The 18,957-nt window shown below is 36.0% G+C and overlaps 1 protein-coding gene across 1 annotated transcript in view; it reads left to right on the plus strand.

The window, feature by feature from the left end:
• LOC104409885 (cadherin-13-like) overlaps positions 1 to 18,585 on the plus strand; it is a gene marked incomplete at both ends in the record, with an annotated part of 134,797 nt that extends 116,212 nt beyond the window's left edge. Inside the window, one exon of the mRNA XM_010019892.1 lies at positions 18,433 to 18,585. Within this exon, the coding sequence (XP_010018194.1) occupies positions 18,433 to 18,585 (153 nt within the window). The remainder of the gene's footprint in view (positions 1 to 18,432) is intronic.
• Positions 18,586 to 18,957: the final 372 nt, after the last annotated feature.

The raw sequence follows: 18,957 nt of genomic DNA on the forward strand, positions 1-18,957 counted from the left end.
GATGGTTTGGGCTCTGAGGGTGGTAGCAAATGGTATTGATCATCACTACAGGCAGAACAGAAGGGTAAATGTATCCTAGGACTGACCCACCACCATCCTTGTATAATTTGCTGGCATGAGTCATTTTTGAATTGCATGTTATTTTTACTGCTTCTTGCAAAGATGACAAACTGCAAAAAGATTTTAGGGTGACTGCACAAATACTTCCTTTGCAAATCTGTATTCCCACAAACAGCCCCAAGTTAAAGCTTTTGTTCTTCTAATGCAATTTATATTGTGCAAATGTATCTGGAAAGCAGAAAAAGGGTGAGGAATGTCTGAGTCATTATTTGTTTTCAAATATTGCTTTATTATTTACAGAGTCATTCCACATTTCAAAAGTATGTAGGTAATGTTGGAAATAAAAAGCTTTTCTGAGAGCAGTGAGATTCAAGTTACCAAGGCTCACATCTTCAAGGGAATTTAGGTGCCTCATTTCTTTCAGCATGGTGGTTTGCAATTCACTGTTAGAAAATGGAGTTGAAGAAAGTGGAGGTTTTTTCAACATTTTTGAGCATTTAGGTACCTCCAGCTCTCCTGTAATGTACAAGGAGGAGGGCCATGAGGATAAGGAGGCTGGAGCACCTCTCATGTAAAGACAGGCTGAGAAAGTTGGGGCTGTTCAGCCTGGAGAAGAGAAGACTGTGTGGAGACCTTATAGCAGCCTTCCAGTACCTGAAGGGGGCCTATGAGGATGCTGAGGAGAGACTCTTCATTAGGGACTGTAGTGAATAGGACAAGGGGCGATGGGTTCAAACATAAACAGAAGTTCATGTTAGATGTAAGGAAGAAGTTCTTTACTGTGAGGGTGGTGAGGCACTGGAACAGGCTGCCCAAAGAAGTGGTGAATGCTCCATCCCTTGCAGTGTTCAAGGCCAGGTTGGACAGAGCCTTGGGCGACATAGTTTAGTGCGAGGTGTCCCTGCCCATGGCAGAGGGATTGGAACTAGATGATCTTAAGGTCCTTTCCAAACCTAACTATTCTATGATTCTATGATTATAATGTCTGATTATGGAAATAGTTAGAAAAATAAAGTGCTCAATAGGAGTCTCTCTGCCTTGCAATGAGTACAGCTCCCTGAGCAGGCCCCCAAAAGTCTCTGAAGAAGTTCTGGATGCTCCTGAGTATTGTGTAGTTCCTAGAGCTGTTTAGAAAGAAGTCCCTTGTCTTTAGTGTGACTTCTTTTGGAGAAAAGTACTGCTTTTTGGTTGGTTTTTGGTTTTTTGTATGTGGTTTTTTGTCCTTTTTTTTTTTTTTTTTTTAATGATCCTGTTATTTAATTTAGTTCCTTACTGCTATTCACACATGGGTTGTGGGTTGCTGGGCTGGCACACACTGTTTTGTGGTAAAATTGCCCTAATGTGTTAACTGGCAGAAATAGTCCACAGAGATGACGGTCATGTGAAGCTGGGCTTTTTAATTGGGCAATTTAAGGTTCCATTCTTCTACTTCCTCTGCAAGTCACTGGAGAAGGGATAAATTTGGCAACTAAATTTTGTGATATTTATTTTCTAGATATATGTGTTTGCTGTTACTCAAGGAAGTGAGAGACAAGGAGATGCTGTGTGTTATGAGTGAGAAAACTGTAGTATCTAGATTTCAGTGAAATGTAGTGCTGTGGTAGGTAACAGAATTTAAAGGTACAGAATGTGTCTGACATCCATTAAATAGCATTGTTTTTGATCGTGTGTAGTAGACAGATGTGTTCTGCTATAAGATGGTTATGGTTCCTTTGTTTTGAAGTATCAAAGCTGTAAACAGACAACAGTGCAATCAAATGACATACTACTCCTTAGACCTGTGGTTGTAATAGGAATATATCCCCTTAACTGGATAAATTGAGAGTTTTGTAGGTTAAAATTTTTGAACTCAGTATCATGTTTAAATTGTTGTAAAGCTCTGTAAATGTAGTTTAAAATTTATACACTCTGTTGACAAGTGAAACTTCTAAGATATACCAAAGTGACGTAGAGAAGTGATGTAGACCTAATTGTCAAGAGATCTGTTTCCTTGCCTATTTATTTCTTTGGCTGAAATTGAAAGAAGCAATATGTAATTGAAAAGACTTGACTGTTCTTTCTAAATATCAATTTCAGAACTGTCTCTGCTGTTCATATTAGTTGGTAATACTGGGACTGTTTTAAGATCTTCCTGTAGTCTAGGCACAAGTGTAGTCATAGAAACATACATATTAGGTTGATTTTCATTATTAACAAAATTAGTAGACCTTGTTAAAATATTTTTGCAACTCCACAATGCATTGTTGACTAATTTCCCAAAAATACTTACTAACAGCATTAGAAATTTTTTTTATATTTATTTGAGAATTGTAGTCATATGCCTGCAGCCTCAACTTTCAGTAAAAATTAAATAACCAAGTCTGACTCTGGGGAAACCAACTTCATTAACCTAAAGGTTTGTTTTACCTCATGAATTATCCCTACAGTTTCAGGCTTGCATTTCCCTTAAACTGGAAGAGAAAAAAACCCATATATTTTTTGTATATCACTGAATTCTTTTTGAAGGTGGGTGAGCTCTTGTGCCTTCATCATTATATGTGTCAGCATATTATTCAGAGGATCTCCAAATATTTTGATTTTGCTTTCATGAGACTGACTAAAATTCTAGATGAGTCCAGTCTTTTTTTCCTGAAAGTGCAATATGAAAGTGCAATCTATATGGTTAGATTAAAACAGGTTCAGTTTTATAAGTAGCTTGTTTTATATTTGTTATCAGCAGATGTTGTAGTTATTCTATAACTGCAGTTAGAGGGAGACAGCAGTCAATTACATACGTAGTTGTGGTTAACTTTCAGTTCTAAGTCATGTTATAAGTAATAATCTGAACCTATGTAAGGTAACGAAGTACGGATTGGTTTACTTAATAACACTAAGTTGGAGAGATGTCTATGAAAATTAAGTGTATTTTGTACCCCTATGTAATTGAAGTCAAATATGGCCATAGGATTGTAGATTATGATGTAATAATGTCAATTAGTATCAGTAAGAAGTGGTTAGTACAAAGTGGAAATAGCTGGGAAGTTAAATGAAGTTTTCCTTTTTAGGCATGTATTCTCTTTTCTCTGTATTAGCTGTAAGCCAGTGCCTTGTTATGTCCTGGCTGTAAGTCCAGGGCTTCAGCCTCGTGTCTGTTATGAAGGCATAAAATCAAGGCCCAGACTAGTTGTTGCTGCTTATGGTAATTACACAGTACAGGTGGAGCAGGTACTGGTTGGATATTTATATTTTACCACTTTAAAATGGCATGGGAGACCTATGTTTCTATTTGATTTCTGGTTTAATGCCATCATTATAGGATAGGTTACATGTTTATTAAGCATAATAGGATAAACCCCTGATAGTAATAAATTAAGTGAACCACTAAAACCTTGGATTTTAACACCAGCTTCATGTTTCTGACTGATGGGAATCAGAAAGCCACATGTGTGCAGATCAACATCCATATAACTGCTGGTGTGAATCAGTCTCTGAGGCCCTGTTGTGACAGATGTTGCCAGAGCACAGCTCAATGTAGCTCTTTCTTTGGACCCTGATGTGTGTCTCAGCAGAGCCAGGCTATATCAGATTCAACCCTACTAAACAGGTTTGAACAGATTCTTTTAAGCAGGTTTAAAATTGCTTTAGCTTGTTCTGGTGGATGCAACAGAGCCTCCTTGACATCGAAGCTCATCTAGAAGCGAAACCTTATTGCTACAAGGAAGTGAATTCCTTTCTATCATTTAGAATACTTTATACAAATATCCCACTTTTTTTTTTCTCTTTTTTTTTATTTTGGCTCTGGTTTAGTCAGTGTAAAGACTTGACTGCTCCTTGAATGTCTTTATTCTGTTTTTTTTCTTCAGTCTCAACTGAAGTGTTAAACTGATTTTTTTTTCCACACTAATAGCTACATTTGCATTCTGAAAGATGTAGAATGCATAGCCATTATCCACCAAATTTATGTAACAGTTTAATAATTCAACAGCTTAAACTTCCACAGAATTTTACAATTAGTTTTAAATTGTATTTTTTGACATTAAACAATATTTTGGTAAGCAGTTGTACGTGACTGGGAAGAATCTTATTTTTCAGAGTTGGAAAAGATAATCCTGCTATAGGTAGGGAAAAAAACCTTCGATTTAGTCACAAGTGGATTATAAAACCTGGAAATGTTTTGTTTGTTTCTTTTGAAAAAGAAAGGATATGTTAATTGTATAAAAACTGTAAATAGGATTTATGTATTCATAATTAATGAATTCATAGACCGATACTAACAAGAAAGTTTATAAAATGTACTGTTGCCTTTAAAAGAAGAACAAAATATTGAATCTATTTCTGTTGGCTACAATTTTTTTCTTGGTTTCAGAAAACCATCTGGCAAAATCAAACCTTTTATCAGAGGACCTTGTGTGTCTTTACACTCCGTCCCTCTAAAAAGTAAATTCTATTCAACTTCAGGATCAGAATTTCTATTTTTCATGGTTTAAGCCCAGCCAGTAACTCAGAACCACGCAGCCGCTCGCTCACTCTGCCCCCTTCTTCCCCCCACCCGCACTTCAGAAGGGATGGGGAGAAGAATAAAAAGAATGTAACTCCCATGGGTTGAGATAACAGCTCTCCAGTAACTAAGGTATAATACAAACCACTGCTGCTACCAATAATAATGATAAGAGGAATAACAAGGGGAGAGGACACAACTGTTGACCGATACCCAGCCCGACCCGAGCAGCGATCTGGGCCTTCCGGGTAACTCTCCCCAGTTTCTGTCCTGGCCATGACATGCTGTGGTATGGAATAGCCCTTTGGCCAGTTTGGGTCAGGTGTCCTGTCTCTGCTTCCTGCTGGCTTCCCCTCCTCTCTGGCAGAGCATGAGACTGAGAAAGTCCTTGGTCAGAGGAAACATTACTTAGCAACAACTAAAAACATCGGTGTTATCAGCATTGTTCCCAGACTGAAAGTCAAAAACACAGCACTGCACCAGCTACTAAGAAGGAGAAAAGATGACTGCTGTAGCTGAACACAGGACACTATTCTTCTATTTATTAATTGGGATCTTGAATGCTAAAGTTTTAACCACTAATAGCAGGTCATGGGAGCCTGAAAATATAGTTGTTATATTAATAGATTATGGTATGGAACACCTTTTTCCCCTGCAATCTTAGGTGTTATGAAGTACTGGGGTTTTTTTTGAAGGTATATTTGTTATGAAAAGACATAACCTGTCTTTTCAGATTACATTTCACTGAAAATTGAAAAGCTCAGTTGTATATGGGATAGAACCAGAGATAAGTGACCAAGAAAAATATGTTTGAAGCTTAATTTTTTTGTTTTAATATTTTTATTGGTGATGATACACAATAACGCTAAGGTCTGTTAGGTAGCTTAGAAAGTTATTTTCTGAAAAGGATACAGTGTAGAGAGCATATTACTGGCTTCTATCTAGAACTTCCTATGATGGTCAACTTAAACTTAGCTCATCTCTAATGATTATTGCTTAAAACATCCCAAGGGTACCATGTGTAACCTTGAAGGACACAAAGCTGTTACTCAACCTTTTACTGAGTTGTGAGTTTGTGGATTTAATTTTTTTGTTGTTGAAGTATTTTGCAAAAGTAGGCAATGTTGGCTGTGACAATTATAGCTTTATGTCATTATATAGTAGTTTTGTTACATAGTGGAAGTTGATGGAAATATCTTTATCAATGAAGTTTGAAAATTAGGAAAATGTATTTAAGACTTTGTGTCATCTGACTTAAAGGCATTTTTTGATTATGATGGTCAACAAGATACTGATTTGGCTGAATTCTTGGATAATGCTTTCAAAAGACATCACATAAAACATCAAATATAGTGGAATTAATCACTCAAAAAAGTTAACATTCTGTTCATTCTTTCTTATGTCTGTGAATTATTTGTCATTTATTCTCAAAGAGATATAAGTCAACCTTTTTAATCTTACAGTTGCATCTTTGAGCTAAAAGCAAACAGTTGTGCAGTTCTTTTCAATATCCTTGAAATCACCTCCATGTCTTAGATTATTTTTGCAGGAGATTTTTGAAGATGTGTGGAATTCCTTTTCTAAATTAATCATTAGATTGAAGCAGGTTAGTGTTTGTTTGCCAGCAGAGAAAATCAGAGGCAATTGGGATACTTAAGACAAACATTTGATAAGTACTGTCATTGTAATAGGTTTCTCTATGTTAAAAAGATAGTTAAGAGCACCTGTATTTTCTGTTATAGATTTAGGCTTTTTCCACAGTGCAAAAGTTCTGGTGACCTGAAGTATACATAATTACTGCTTTGTGCTTTACTTCCTTAGTAGACCGTTTGTTCCAGCAGTGCTACAAGTTTTGATAGGCAGTTTGGTTTATTGCAATCAATGGAAAAAAGGATTCATATAACTACAGGTGACGAGCATGTATTTGACTTGTTATCTGCAAGCCATTAGGCATCTCTTATTTCTCTTCCTGACCAGTGTAGACTGAAGTGAAACTTCTGAAAGCACACTAATGTTTGCATGCACGTTCATTAAGCTGTATCTTAATATACAGACGCCAATTTTTGTATGCACATGCATATGTTTATGTGAAAGTATTTATATAAATATCTGTGACAATAGTAGAAAAGACTAAAACAAAGACACCCTCACTTGGAATGGAGACAGCTTTTGGCTTGCTGAGTCAGAAAATGTACATATTATGCACAGTTAAATTTTATGGCTCAGCTTCTAGTTTTTTGAGGAAGAAAATTATAAAATCTGAATGAATTATCACACTAACTTAGAGTGACTATTTTCTGCATAAATTAAGTTTATGTAATTGATATTGTTGCAAAATTGAATTAAATAGTTTTGCAAGTTCAGAATCAAGTGCACTGAGGAATCTTGATGCAAATAAACATGAATAATATTTTATTTTCTGTTATTTTTTTAGAGAGAGACATTATAAAAGCTACAAACAGGTGAAGATTTTTTTAGAGTGTGTACATGGACATAAACAAGAACCACGTTGATTGCATGACAGCTACCAGCAATTTGTGATTACACTTGATCTATTTGTGGGTTTATAAAAATTTAGTGGTAGGTTTTTAAAGGACATTCTAAAATGTCAAGTACCTGGAAAGAACAGAAGTTCCATTTTCTAGGCTTTACAAACACGTTAAATTACTATATATTTAACATGTTGTATCTTGAAAAACAGCATACTCATATTGAAAATTGTTAGGTAGAAATAAAACTACCATGGAATAAATGACAAAACCTCCAATGAAAATGTTAGGCTCAGAGATTCCTTCAATTTTAAATCCTTCAATTTTACTACCTATTTGGCTAATGGTTCTGGTTTATGAACTGATTATTTGCTTTATCCAAACCAAGCAAAAATCAGTCCAGTAGATCCTTCATTTGTGGTTTTCAGTTATGTACAGCTTTTTTAAATGTTAGGATGAATGGGTTTTGTACTAACATAAAGCTATGACAGGTTACTTAGATTCACTGAGGTTTTCTGGATAGCTCATTCGCAGGCTACTGTTGCCTTTCTTGGCTTCCTATTAGGCAGCTTTTTACAATATATGGCTGTTTCTTTTTCTCTTTCTTAATGTCCCTTAAAAAGAAAAAAAAAGTACTTCTTCTATTAAATTTAAGATTTCCTCTTAGTCCAAGTTTGTTAAATACAGATCTTGGAAGGCTGTTTCAGATATTGCTGTTAATTGAAAATTTAAGAATACAGCTTTTTAGCACAATGAGTGGATATTGGATTTAGATAGCTTTTAATTCTGACTTCCTGAAGACAGTAATAATGTACCTGGAAGACAATAACTGACATGCTAGGCAACAGAGTACCATATGTATTATAAGCTTATTTGTTCCACTACTCCAGCTTTTAGAAATTTAAATCCAGGTTCTAAGTTCTGCACTTTGGCAATGACTAGTTTGGAAGCTGTGTATTCTTTTCAGCTAATTTTATCTTGATTGATTCCATAATTCCCCAGCGTGGTTCCATGAAGTGATATACGTATAAGATTATTGCAATTGTATAATAATCCAAAAACTTCTTAGGAGACTGAGGTAACTTTGTCACTAATTGCAACTCTATCAAGATGTTTGCACATTGGAACCTTTACTTTGATTACATTTTTAATTCTAGCCAGAGTTAAGCATTCAGGAGGTTAAAAACTGACCTTTTTAAGTGGGAAAATAAATCCAAGTTTACAGCAACTTTTTAACTTAAGGTGATAATATTTGTGAAATTAACTGTGGATTTTGAGTCTTTATCTTTGGGGAAAATGTAGGAAAAGAAAAAGAGCAGACTATTTATTGAAAAGATCATAGAAGAAGACTGAAGGCATGTTTCACCATGCTTTGTTGGTGACACTATCACTGAAAAAAACAAATTATTTCAGAACTCTAAATCTGGATATATTTGGAATCTGAAGCTTTGTTAAGGGAGAGGAAGTCACTTACGGAATTGTGAACAAAATCACTTTCAATTAGTAAGTATTCTCTGGCTGGGCGATCATCTCTGTGTCACCCTGTGCAATAAACTGGGTAACCCCTCATTCAACAAAGGAATACTAATTTGAGACTAGGAGTCACTATGAGATTTGAAATGCTCTCTAATTGTAGCAATTTCACCAAGTATGTGGATTTTTCACCTCTAGCTGATGAGAATTCAATCCATTAGAGCTACAGAAACAAAGGCAATGTAGCGCAATAGGTAGCACCTGTAGAAGATACAAGAGGAAGTGTGGAGGTATTTTAAAGGCACATGGGAAAAGAATGTGAATTTAACAGAACAAAGTAGGGAGCCAAAAGCATGTCTGAGAATCAGGTATTTTTGCATCCATTTACGTACCCATCTAGGGAGCAAAGCAGCTCAGGTTTTTGTAATTACTTGTGGACTTGGATCTGGATGGTTGCCTTTCCATGGAGACAAATGGAACAAGACTTGGGATAGGGCTTGGGGGTCAGCTGTTATGAGTTGCTACACGCTACTTGAGATGTGCTGACAAGTGCTTCCAAGAGACACTCTGACTTAGCTTAAATCCTTATTTGATGTTAAGTCAGGCTGAATATTATAGTAAGTGGAGCAGGATTGCTGCCTAATTGCATACCTTTTAAGCTGTCATTGTAGATGGGTCAGGATAGAGTTGAATAGTGATTTTGTATTATAAATGAGGACGACAACTCTTGACAAAGCTTCCCTCTGCCACCCTTGAATTCATTCTAGTTCACCCCTGTTCAAATTATGTATTCACATGTATCTGAGTTTCCAATAAATTATATTTTGTCTATTTTTTCAGCAATGAATTAGAATAAAATCAGAAGTAGAGTAACAATAATTATACCTTTTTTCCCTAAGGCTTTTGCAGGTTAAATTCTTTTTGTAGGTAAAATTACTGATCTGGTTTGTGGTGACATTGCTAACTTTAAGGGCCAGTATCAGAAACCACAAATTATATTTATCATTCACGACTTTGAGTTAAATAGCTGCCTATCGTTTCTAGCTATTTACAGCTGTTTTGAATTGACCTCTGATGGTTAACCATTTAAGGTGAAAAGTTAGGTGGATGCATCATTACAAATGGAAATTATTTTAAAGAACAAAAATTAAAATCCTTTATTTACATCATAAAGCACAATCATTGTTGCTAATAGAAGTATGAAGTGCTTCATCAGATTAAAGTGTTTAAAAGTTTTAAATATCTGAGATAGCCATCAAATATAGCCGCCATCTGTCCTTGATAGAAGCGCCAACATCTGCTGAGATGCAGACCTGTGACCTCTAGATAAGTTTTTATACACAGAAAAATATTTATCTTCCTTCTTTGACCTTCCGTGCACAAGACATGAGCCATGGGTTTGTTTCCTAGGGAACTAGTGGCTGAGGAAAATCTATAATTAGATCTGTGGGTTACTTGCTACAAATGGGAATTGGGTGCTAAGAAGGTTCTTAGAGTATCCAGAAGTATTATATTGACTTCATGTAATGGGACAGAATTTAAAAAAAAAAAAAGAAGAATGCCCTTCTTCATGTTATTTCTTTTTTAATATCTTCAATTAAAAAATGATAGTGTACTTATTGCTCTAGGTGCAATATGCAAAATATTTTCAAAAGTCAAGACTTGACAGGTTGGCAAATTCTTCAAATGAAACTGAATCTTAATTTTCAAGAGTGGTTTTAGATGAATCATTTTCATCAGCTCAGTTTTTCTCACTTTACTACTCCTATTCAGTTCTTCAGTTTGGTTCTGCAACTTCCATGTCTTATTTTGCAATTCCCATTACTCTACCTGGCTGGAAGTTCCCTCTTAATCCTGATCTTGATTTCTTCCTTTGCTGCATGCATGGATCTAAAGATAACATTTGTAGCCAAGTCCCATGGGCAGTAATTGTAGCTGCAGGGAAAGGAAACAACCGGGGATTTTTACATTCTCCAGATAACCCAGGGCAAACTTCTCTGGACCTTAGCAGCAGATTATTTTAGACTGGACACAGTGCAGCTGAGATGCTGCTTCCAGCCTGGTGTTAGATCAGGGTGCTTTTTTCTGTCTGAGATGCCACAAAACTGGCCTTGAGTAATACATCAAGACTTTGACCTTATTCAGAATAGATAGTACTGTGAAATACCTGGAAAAAGGTACTATAAATTTGATCTGTTATCTTTTTCTCCTGCCATGTGTAGATTTAGGTACATGTGTGGTGTTTACACATTATGTATACTGTCCTGTGTCGCTAATTTCTGCAATTAGAAACCATTAAATGTTGTACTGTATCTGCACCTCTGCCTTTTCAGATCAGTGATAAGTCTGAAATCTATTATTTCCTTTTTTTTTTTTTTTTCAAGACATCTTTGTTGTTCATTTAATACTGTCAATCACAGTCAGATTTTTCCTAACAGCTAACCATAGCTTTTGAGCTACTCTGTACTCTGTCTGGCTATCATTCAAAAGACAGTGGTCCTCAAATTCCTTCAGCTAACAGGGTTTGTTGCCAGTTAATAACTTAGACAGCAGTTAAGGTATGGTGATAAATAGCTACTGAATGGCCGAATCAGCTAGTGAAATATCCAGCCCTTCTGTGATGAGTAATACTTGTAGGGCACTTTCAGATTATGAAGAACTGTGTTTATAAATTCTGTGCTGTCAGTAGGAAGATACTGTTGTGTTCTGAGTCTGGAGTTTGCAGATATGTATGTGAAATCTACTACTACTTAGGAAAAGAGGAAGTGAAAATTATTCGTAATGAATCTTCTTCCTCTTTATAAATTAGGAGTGTAAGGAAACTGAAGGATTACCTGCTACAAAAGATAATCCACATCTTGATGTATTCATTGAATCACCTTGCTCTATGAGCAAATGCTCACTGTTAGTGATTTATGTTGGTTAAATCCTCAAATTTTGTGCAATTGTAGATGAAGTCTGCAGGCCCAGTGCTGCAACTGATTCTTGAAGGGGTATTGTTGCAGCTGTGTCCAGCTATGATAATAAACCTCAGACTGAAGGGATCTGCTGGTGCACAAGGCTTTCACATGCATAAATGCATTTTGGTGCAGTTAGACATCTGTACATCCTACTGCGAGACTGATCTGAATTTTGTAAATGTTCATGGACAATTATGATAAAAAACCTTTATGCTGAGATCATATTTTTGGTTGACTATCAAATATCCTATCTGTGTCGATTATTCTAAAAACACCTCAAAAAATGAGCACTGGTGGTGAACCAACTTGACCAGTTTTTAATACTTTGTGTTATTTTCATATATTAAGATATTTTGTTGAAATATGTCTATGGAATTTACTAACCTTAAAAAATTTCAGATTTAGAGTTGTTTTTATTGTAGTTCCTACAACAATGTATTTGCACTAGTGTAACAAAATAATAGTTGGTATAGTAACTTCTATGGGAAGCAGAGCCCCTATCCAACAAAAATCTTAAATATACCATGTTTCAAGCAATGTGAGTTCTATTTCCTTTATGCACATACAAGTTCCGAATATGATACCTGATAAGTGTATTCATGCAGTTTTGTCTGGATTGCTTCAGGCAAGGATCATTTGTAATATTTGCAGCCCCCAATTAGTCTTGTAAACATACATCAAAAATAAGCTAAAACTATGTGCTTTTAATTTTCATAACATTGTTCCTAAATTCGACACTTCCTAAAATGTTTTCTGTGACAAAGCTGATAATTAAGATGGTAAAAAACTCCTGTGGAATATATTGGCGTGCAATTTTTCATTTTCATGATTCTTTTAATTTCAACTCCTGTGAGGTTTTGTGGATTGTTTTTTCTTTTGGTTTTGTTTATTTGGATAGTTGGTTGGTTTTTTTATTTCCATATTACATCTCTAAGAATTAGTATAAAAGTTTCCACATTTAAGGTAATAGTACACCCAGTACTCAAAAGATTTTCTACTGCTATTAAGAAGACCTCAGTTTACAGATACACTATTGTAATAATGCATGTGTTTCAGTTTGAGGAACTTTTTTTCTGTGATAAGAATTCTGAAATGAGAAGTAATAGCTAATCTTGTAATCATAGTTTTGCCCAGTGGCCACTGATCTTTTAATGTGTATGTTAAAGTGCAAATTTCAGACACTTTCTAATCACATGTTATGCCAAGTTAAAACTGAGTCTTCCGGATCTGACATGGAAAATAGATTTAAAATAACTGAATTATGGCTTTCTGTGCTGAGTTAAATCAAGTCTCTTGTCTATATACTTTTTTCTTTGTCTGGGAAATACGTAACACACAAGCATATATGATGCTGTATATTAACAGAATCAAGCGACATATTCCTAATTGATGACACAGAAGCAATATCTGCTGTACTAAACATGGTTTTCCTCAGCTTTGGTTCCCTCAGAAACCAAGCTCTTCACCTTGACTTTGTGTTCCTTTCCCTCACAGGAGGTTGGGTTGGGTTGGGGTTGTGTATTCCTGTTGCTAGTCACATATCCCTTTTCACTCTGGGTTTGTGCTTTCTGGAGTGCTGTTCCAGTGCAAGTGAAAATAGAATCTGAGTGATTGATTGACTCCCTGGTTTAAGCTTTGCATTGACAGCGCATGGTCTGGGAGGTTTAGACAGCTTTGAAAATCTTGCCTCACACATACACTGGAGATTCAAAACTGATCTGGAAATATTTTGAAATTTTGGACTGTGATGTTGCCTACATGATCGTATTGTATAAGCATCTTTAACTACTGAAGTGCTGTTATCTAACTGAATTTTGCAATTATTATTCACACTTGTCTCCATTAACTCAGCTTGTGTTTTGAAAAACATACTGAATGGGCATTTGTCCAGATGTGTGTTGGTTGATAATATAATGAAGCTAATAGCAAGGCTTACTAGGTTTGTGAAAAGCCATAGAATTATAGAGTTGTTTGGGTTAGAAGGAACCTTAGGGATCATCTAGTTCCTACCGCCTGCCATGGACAGGGGTACAGTGTTGCATAAAATATATATTGTCGTATGTAATGTGTTTGGTTTTATCCCTAATTATCATGACCAGAAGACATAGTCACTTAGAGGAGCTTTATAATTTCTGTTACTGTTAGCTATGTCAATAAATCACCTGGATGTTCTTGGCTGTCACCCACATAGTGAATGAATTCTGAAGAAAGTCCTAGTCAGAAAGAAAGCAAAGGTCAAATTTGGCCACCATGTCCTCCTCTAACAAAGAGCAGAATTTGGTTCCCACACTTAACTAGTTCTTCCAGTATTTTTTAGTGGCATCTTTTGAGTTGTTCTTCATTTAAGATTGTCAACCAGAGTCAGATTTGTCTCTAACTCAATTTTTGTGCTAGCCTGAGGCTGACTTCAGGCCTTTCAAACCACTGTTCTCATATTGGATGGAAAGGTGCACTTGTAAAAAGTGCAGATAGAGGTATGGAGAACCAATAGATTTAATAAATTATTAAACTCAACAAATTATATATATTCCCTTCTGATCACAGTTTTTTATGTTTGGTTTATAGTATTGAAGTAGCTTCTGTTGGTTAGTGTTTTTGAATAATGATGGGAATATTTTGCATTTGTTTTGGTTGAAAGATCATTTGAGTCAGTACAGAGCAGAAGGAGTCTGACTTCAAAGAGTGATCTTCAGAACAGCAAGGACAGGAAGTGTCCGTTTAAATACTTATATGAGACCTCATGGGCCTAAAGTGTTGGTTTGCTCCTGTGTAATAGCGTGATTAAAGGAAAAAATAGTTCACCTCTTATTATTCCATAGATGAATTTGCTTCCTAGGAGGTATGGAGAGGGGTAAACACCAAAACCACCCCCTAAAAAGACCACAGGACAGCAGGAGTGTAATGCTCTGGAATGAAGAGTAGTGGGATCTGAACCAAATATTCCTGTCTGAGAATGAGATTACTTTTCTAATTAAAAAGTGAAATTATTATAACGTATCTCTAATTTCAGTGGTGTCAAAGACTAAGAAATTATGGAAATGGTCGTGGCAAATACTTCTTAAAGAATGAAACTGTTAAGCAGGGATGGTGTGGTTAAGATTGGTTTTGCTGGGGTTGCAAAAAGGTGAAGTCTCTCTCTGGTGATATTGTGGATTCTTGTATTTCTCTTCTTCTCTTGAGAACACTCTGATTTACTTTTGTGATAAACCTGTAACGGGGATCACATTGCTGAAATGAGTTTAACTGGAAGGGATACCTAATGTCAGCTGAAAAACAGTGCATGGTAAATATGTTTTGGCCATGGTTCAGCAAAAAAACTAAGTAACACTGTTGTCTTGAAAGTGTCTTTTAGTTCAGCAGAAGCATAGAGTCACTGCCTTTTTTTGAGGAAAATCAATCCCCAAGAAACAACAAAAAAACCCTGGTTTGTCTTGGGTTCTATATATGTGGCCCTGACAAGGCTAGCATGGATCACTTCAGTTTTCAATACACTTATTCTCCAATGTGCCCTTGACATTGGAAAGTGTTATGAAGTATGGGGAAGTGAGTAATGTCTATGTCTCCATTTCATACTGTCCTTTGGATCCTGGATGAGGAAACAGCCTTCAAGAGTCTATATTATTGTGTAATGGCCAGCTAACTTCTACCTTGCCTGTGCCATCTGCCCATGCAAAGCCAAGAGCCCTTCTGAACTGTGAGATCAGTACAAGGGAAAAAATAAATAAGTATGCAGTAGGAGGCTACATAAAGTATGCCTGCCTTATCTGTATTCTCAGTAGGTGGCTGCTTGGATCTGTGCTACTAGACCAAGTTCTAAGAATGAAGAGTCTTTATATGCAACACCCAGCCACTGTCATACAGTGCAGACATTTCAGTGTTAGAACCTGCAATGAAATTCCTAAAGCTGAGAATAATTTCTGGAAACAAGTGTTTTTGTCCAGGCTTCAGGTAGTAATAACTGTGGAAAGTCCTTAACGTATTTTAGAAATGTAAGAGAATGACATGCAAAAGCAAACATTCCATCAGAAATAATCTGGCTTTCTTTTTTCTCAGCCAGTAAACTGGGGAAGTATCATTGTGTAAACACATTGCAAGCTAGGAAATTTTCATATGCATAGAGCTGTGTTTATGGCAGTGTTCAGAATAGCAGTCTTGCCAGAGGAGATATCAGACAATCCTCCTTTTTTCCTTGTTCTTGTTGAAGCACCAAACCATATGGCAAATTAAGCCTGATTTTTATTAAACTTTTCATTGTACTGATCTTAGTGTGAACTGGGAAATGCACTTTCTTTGAACTATGCAGCCACTATATAAGCATCTTAATTGGGAGATGTTAACGTCTTCCTCTCGTTCCTGGGAGTTTGTAGCTCCCCCTTGTGGCTAATTAAGAACTTTAAAGAATCTTTTCTGAAAATTACTTCTGTGCAATCACCACTGCTCGTGAACAGATGATACCGTGGTACATGGAGCATCTCTAACCTGAGCTTCTGTTTACTATGTCAAGCACAACTCGCTGTGCAATAACTACATGCAAAGAGAGGCAAATAGATGGGAGAGCAGGGTCTGCAAGTGCTTGCACCACGAATATGACAGTTTCCTGCAGTTTTAAACAAGCTGTAAGGACACATCCAGTCAACTAGAAAAAACCTCTGCTGTCTGGTAACTATGTTGGTCCTATACAGTATGTGCTGAAAAGCGGTGTACAGCTGAAATGGGGATGACATATGAGACTTGGGATTTGTTGTAGCTCCATGGAGTACAAATCTCTTGAGATGGCTTGCCATCAAACTCAGGGTTAAGATCTTTGCCAGATTTGTTATTGAGAAGAAACTTTCCCTTCAGTCAATTTCACAGGGACCCTTATTACTGTTGTTGTTTTTATTACACTCCTGTCTTCCTATCTAGTGTAGAGAAAGGTCTGTATGTGATTAGCTGGAATTTTTCTTATAAATTCCCTTGCAAAGCCCATTATGTGTTTTCCTTTCCTTCAGTGTCTTGTTACAACTGGGGCATTGCACCTATACAGCATCCTAAATTTGCCACAAACAGGTAATATTTGATGGCTTTGGTGGAAATGACTGTTGCATAGACATTTCTGAATTAGATTTTTGTGCTGGCCTGTGGCTGACTTCAGGCCTTTCAAACCACTGTTCTTACACTGGATGGAAAGGTACACTTGTGAAAAGTCTCAGAAATGAGGGCAGAAGATGATCAATTCATCTTCTTGCTGCAAAAATGGGCATAGGTTGTGACATTACAAAATAAGAAGTCTAGCTTTATGTTAAGAAAAACATGATTTTTTAGATTTGGTGTAAAAAATACCAGAGATTGGTCAAAAAAATGAACTGAGCAGAAGGTAACTTTCTAGTAGGAATTATTAAGTTTCATTTTCATCACAAACCCGGAGTTACAGAGTTACCTTGCCTTTTGTTCACCTGAAGTGTTGTCTGCCTGGTGTTTTGGCATGATATATTAAAAAATACATGAGGAGAAAACTTCATCCATTAGTGTTTCTGACTTGGAAGGAGGAAGAAAAAAAAAGTGGAAGAGGTTTTTACTTTGGAATTTCTCTCTTTCCCAAAGGGTTTGACAATTTAAACATTATCTCTGAAAATGCTGATTTGCTACTTCATAACTTGTGGCAATTTTTTCTCAATTAAAATAAAGGAATAATGATTATGGATTTTAGTCAAAACCTCTCTGCCCAGTAATCTGCGAACCAGCATTGCTGAACCCACTGCAATAGGGCAAGAAACATGTAGTTCCTCAGGGACATTATTAAACACCCTGCACATGTATTATCTAAAAATGGGAGCAGGCCCAGGTTTCTAAGGCCAGTTTTTCTCTTCCTCTACCTGAGCTGTAATTCAGACCAGCATATAAATATTTGACTTAATGTTTCTGTGGAAATATTAATGATATCAAATTGCTAGAAACAAAAGAACATGAAACAGCAGAGGGAAAGAATGGCTTGGCAAGATTGTCAGCCTTAAAGGGCAAGATTAATTTATAATCCTTCTAGATTGTGGTGTACAAATAGAAATTTGCAAAGCATGTAGCTTATAACAAACATTGTGTAACTCTGCAAGTTTACATATGTACTGTCACTAATGTAAGACAGCCTTGAAATTGGCTTTTTAGGGATTTTTTTCTTATGGGGAAATAAGTTAGTGATAGTAACAAGGAGTTTCCATACACACGTGTGTGTATATATACATATAAATTTGGAAAGAGGAGGAATTCCAACTACATTACTAAGCAGAGTTCTGGGCAGGATACCCAGATATTTTCATGAGGAGTTTGTTTTTTTTTTTTTTGCTTCGTTTAGAATCCTGGGAAAGGAAGAGAGTAAAAGGGTACATGAGGGGGAAAACCCAACAAAAAAATAGCCTATTTTGTAATGACTTTACAATGGCTAATAGAAAGGACTGACTAATTGGAAAATAATGTGTGATAGCTCTCTGGTATGCAAGGGTTGTTGTGAAATAAGTATGCTTTATGCAAGTGGAATATGGTCTCTTTCTGCCTACACATATAGACACATACATATTAGTCAGTTTGTAACTGTTTTATCAATTTAATTGAAAAAAAAAAAGAAATAGAATTAAATAAAATGCCAAATTCTAAACACAGAGTGAATGCATTAGCAATGGAATAATAGAATCTTTAAGTAGTGAAATAGAAGACAGTGAACATAAGATAGGAATTGGCTAAGGACATGAGTAGCTTTTCCAGGGTTTAGCACAAGAATTGCAGTGTTTTCTGTATGATCGAAACCATTTATAGTTATGTGTTTGTATTACTATGAGCTATATTTTATAGTTATTTATTACCATGAACCATATTTTATACTATTATTGGCAGGGAATATACCTTCACATTAGATAAAAGATCAAAATGGCTTACATGGTTTTAGAATGATTATAGAAGTTTTTATAATATGACATGTATCTTCTTGTTTTCTGCCATGCAGGTCATCAGTAGTTTAGCGGGAGAGGGAGTAAGGTTTCGGCTCTCTGGTAAGGGAGTAGATCAAGACCCAAAAGGAATTTTTAAAATCAATGAGATCACTGGGGATATCTCCGTGACCCGAGTCCTTGATAGAGAAGCAACCGCCAGTTATGAGGTGAGTACTCACAGCAATAGTATATCTGCCTTTGTGTTGACAATACATTTTGGGAGTGTATATTTGCTTTTCAAGGGATTGCCTTTATGGAAGACTAAATTGCGGCTACTGTCTTACAAAATTTCCATAAAAAGTATTTCTCCTTTGGAAATGATAAATTTGTTTATTCTTATATGCAATAGAAACTCTACTCTGCTTTCTGCATATAATTCCTGTCATTTATCTTTAGTAGAAATCCTGTCTAAACATCATGTATGCATTTGATTTGTGAATACTAAATTCTGCTTGGACAGAAGGAGATCTTTTCGTGAAGTTGCCACATAAAGTATTACATGGTTATACCTTTTCTTTTTTTATTGTCAAGCTTTCAAT

The sequence above is a fragment of the Nestor notabilis genome, unplaced genomic scaffold (assembly GCF_000696875.1).
Source record: "Nestor notabilis isolate BGI_N333 unplaced genomic scaffold, ASM69687v1 scaffold4878, whole genome shotgun sequence".
In the NCBI taxonomy this organism is placed as follows: Eukaryota; Metazoa; Chordata; class Aves; order Psittaciformes; family Psittacidae; genus Nestor; species Nestor notabilis.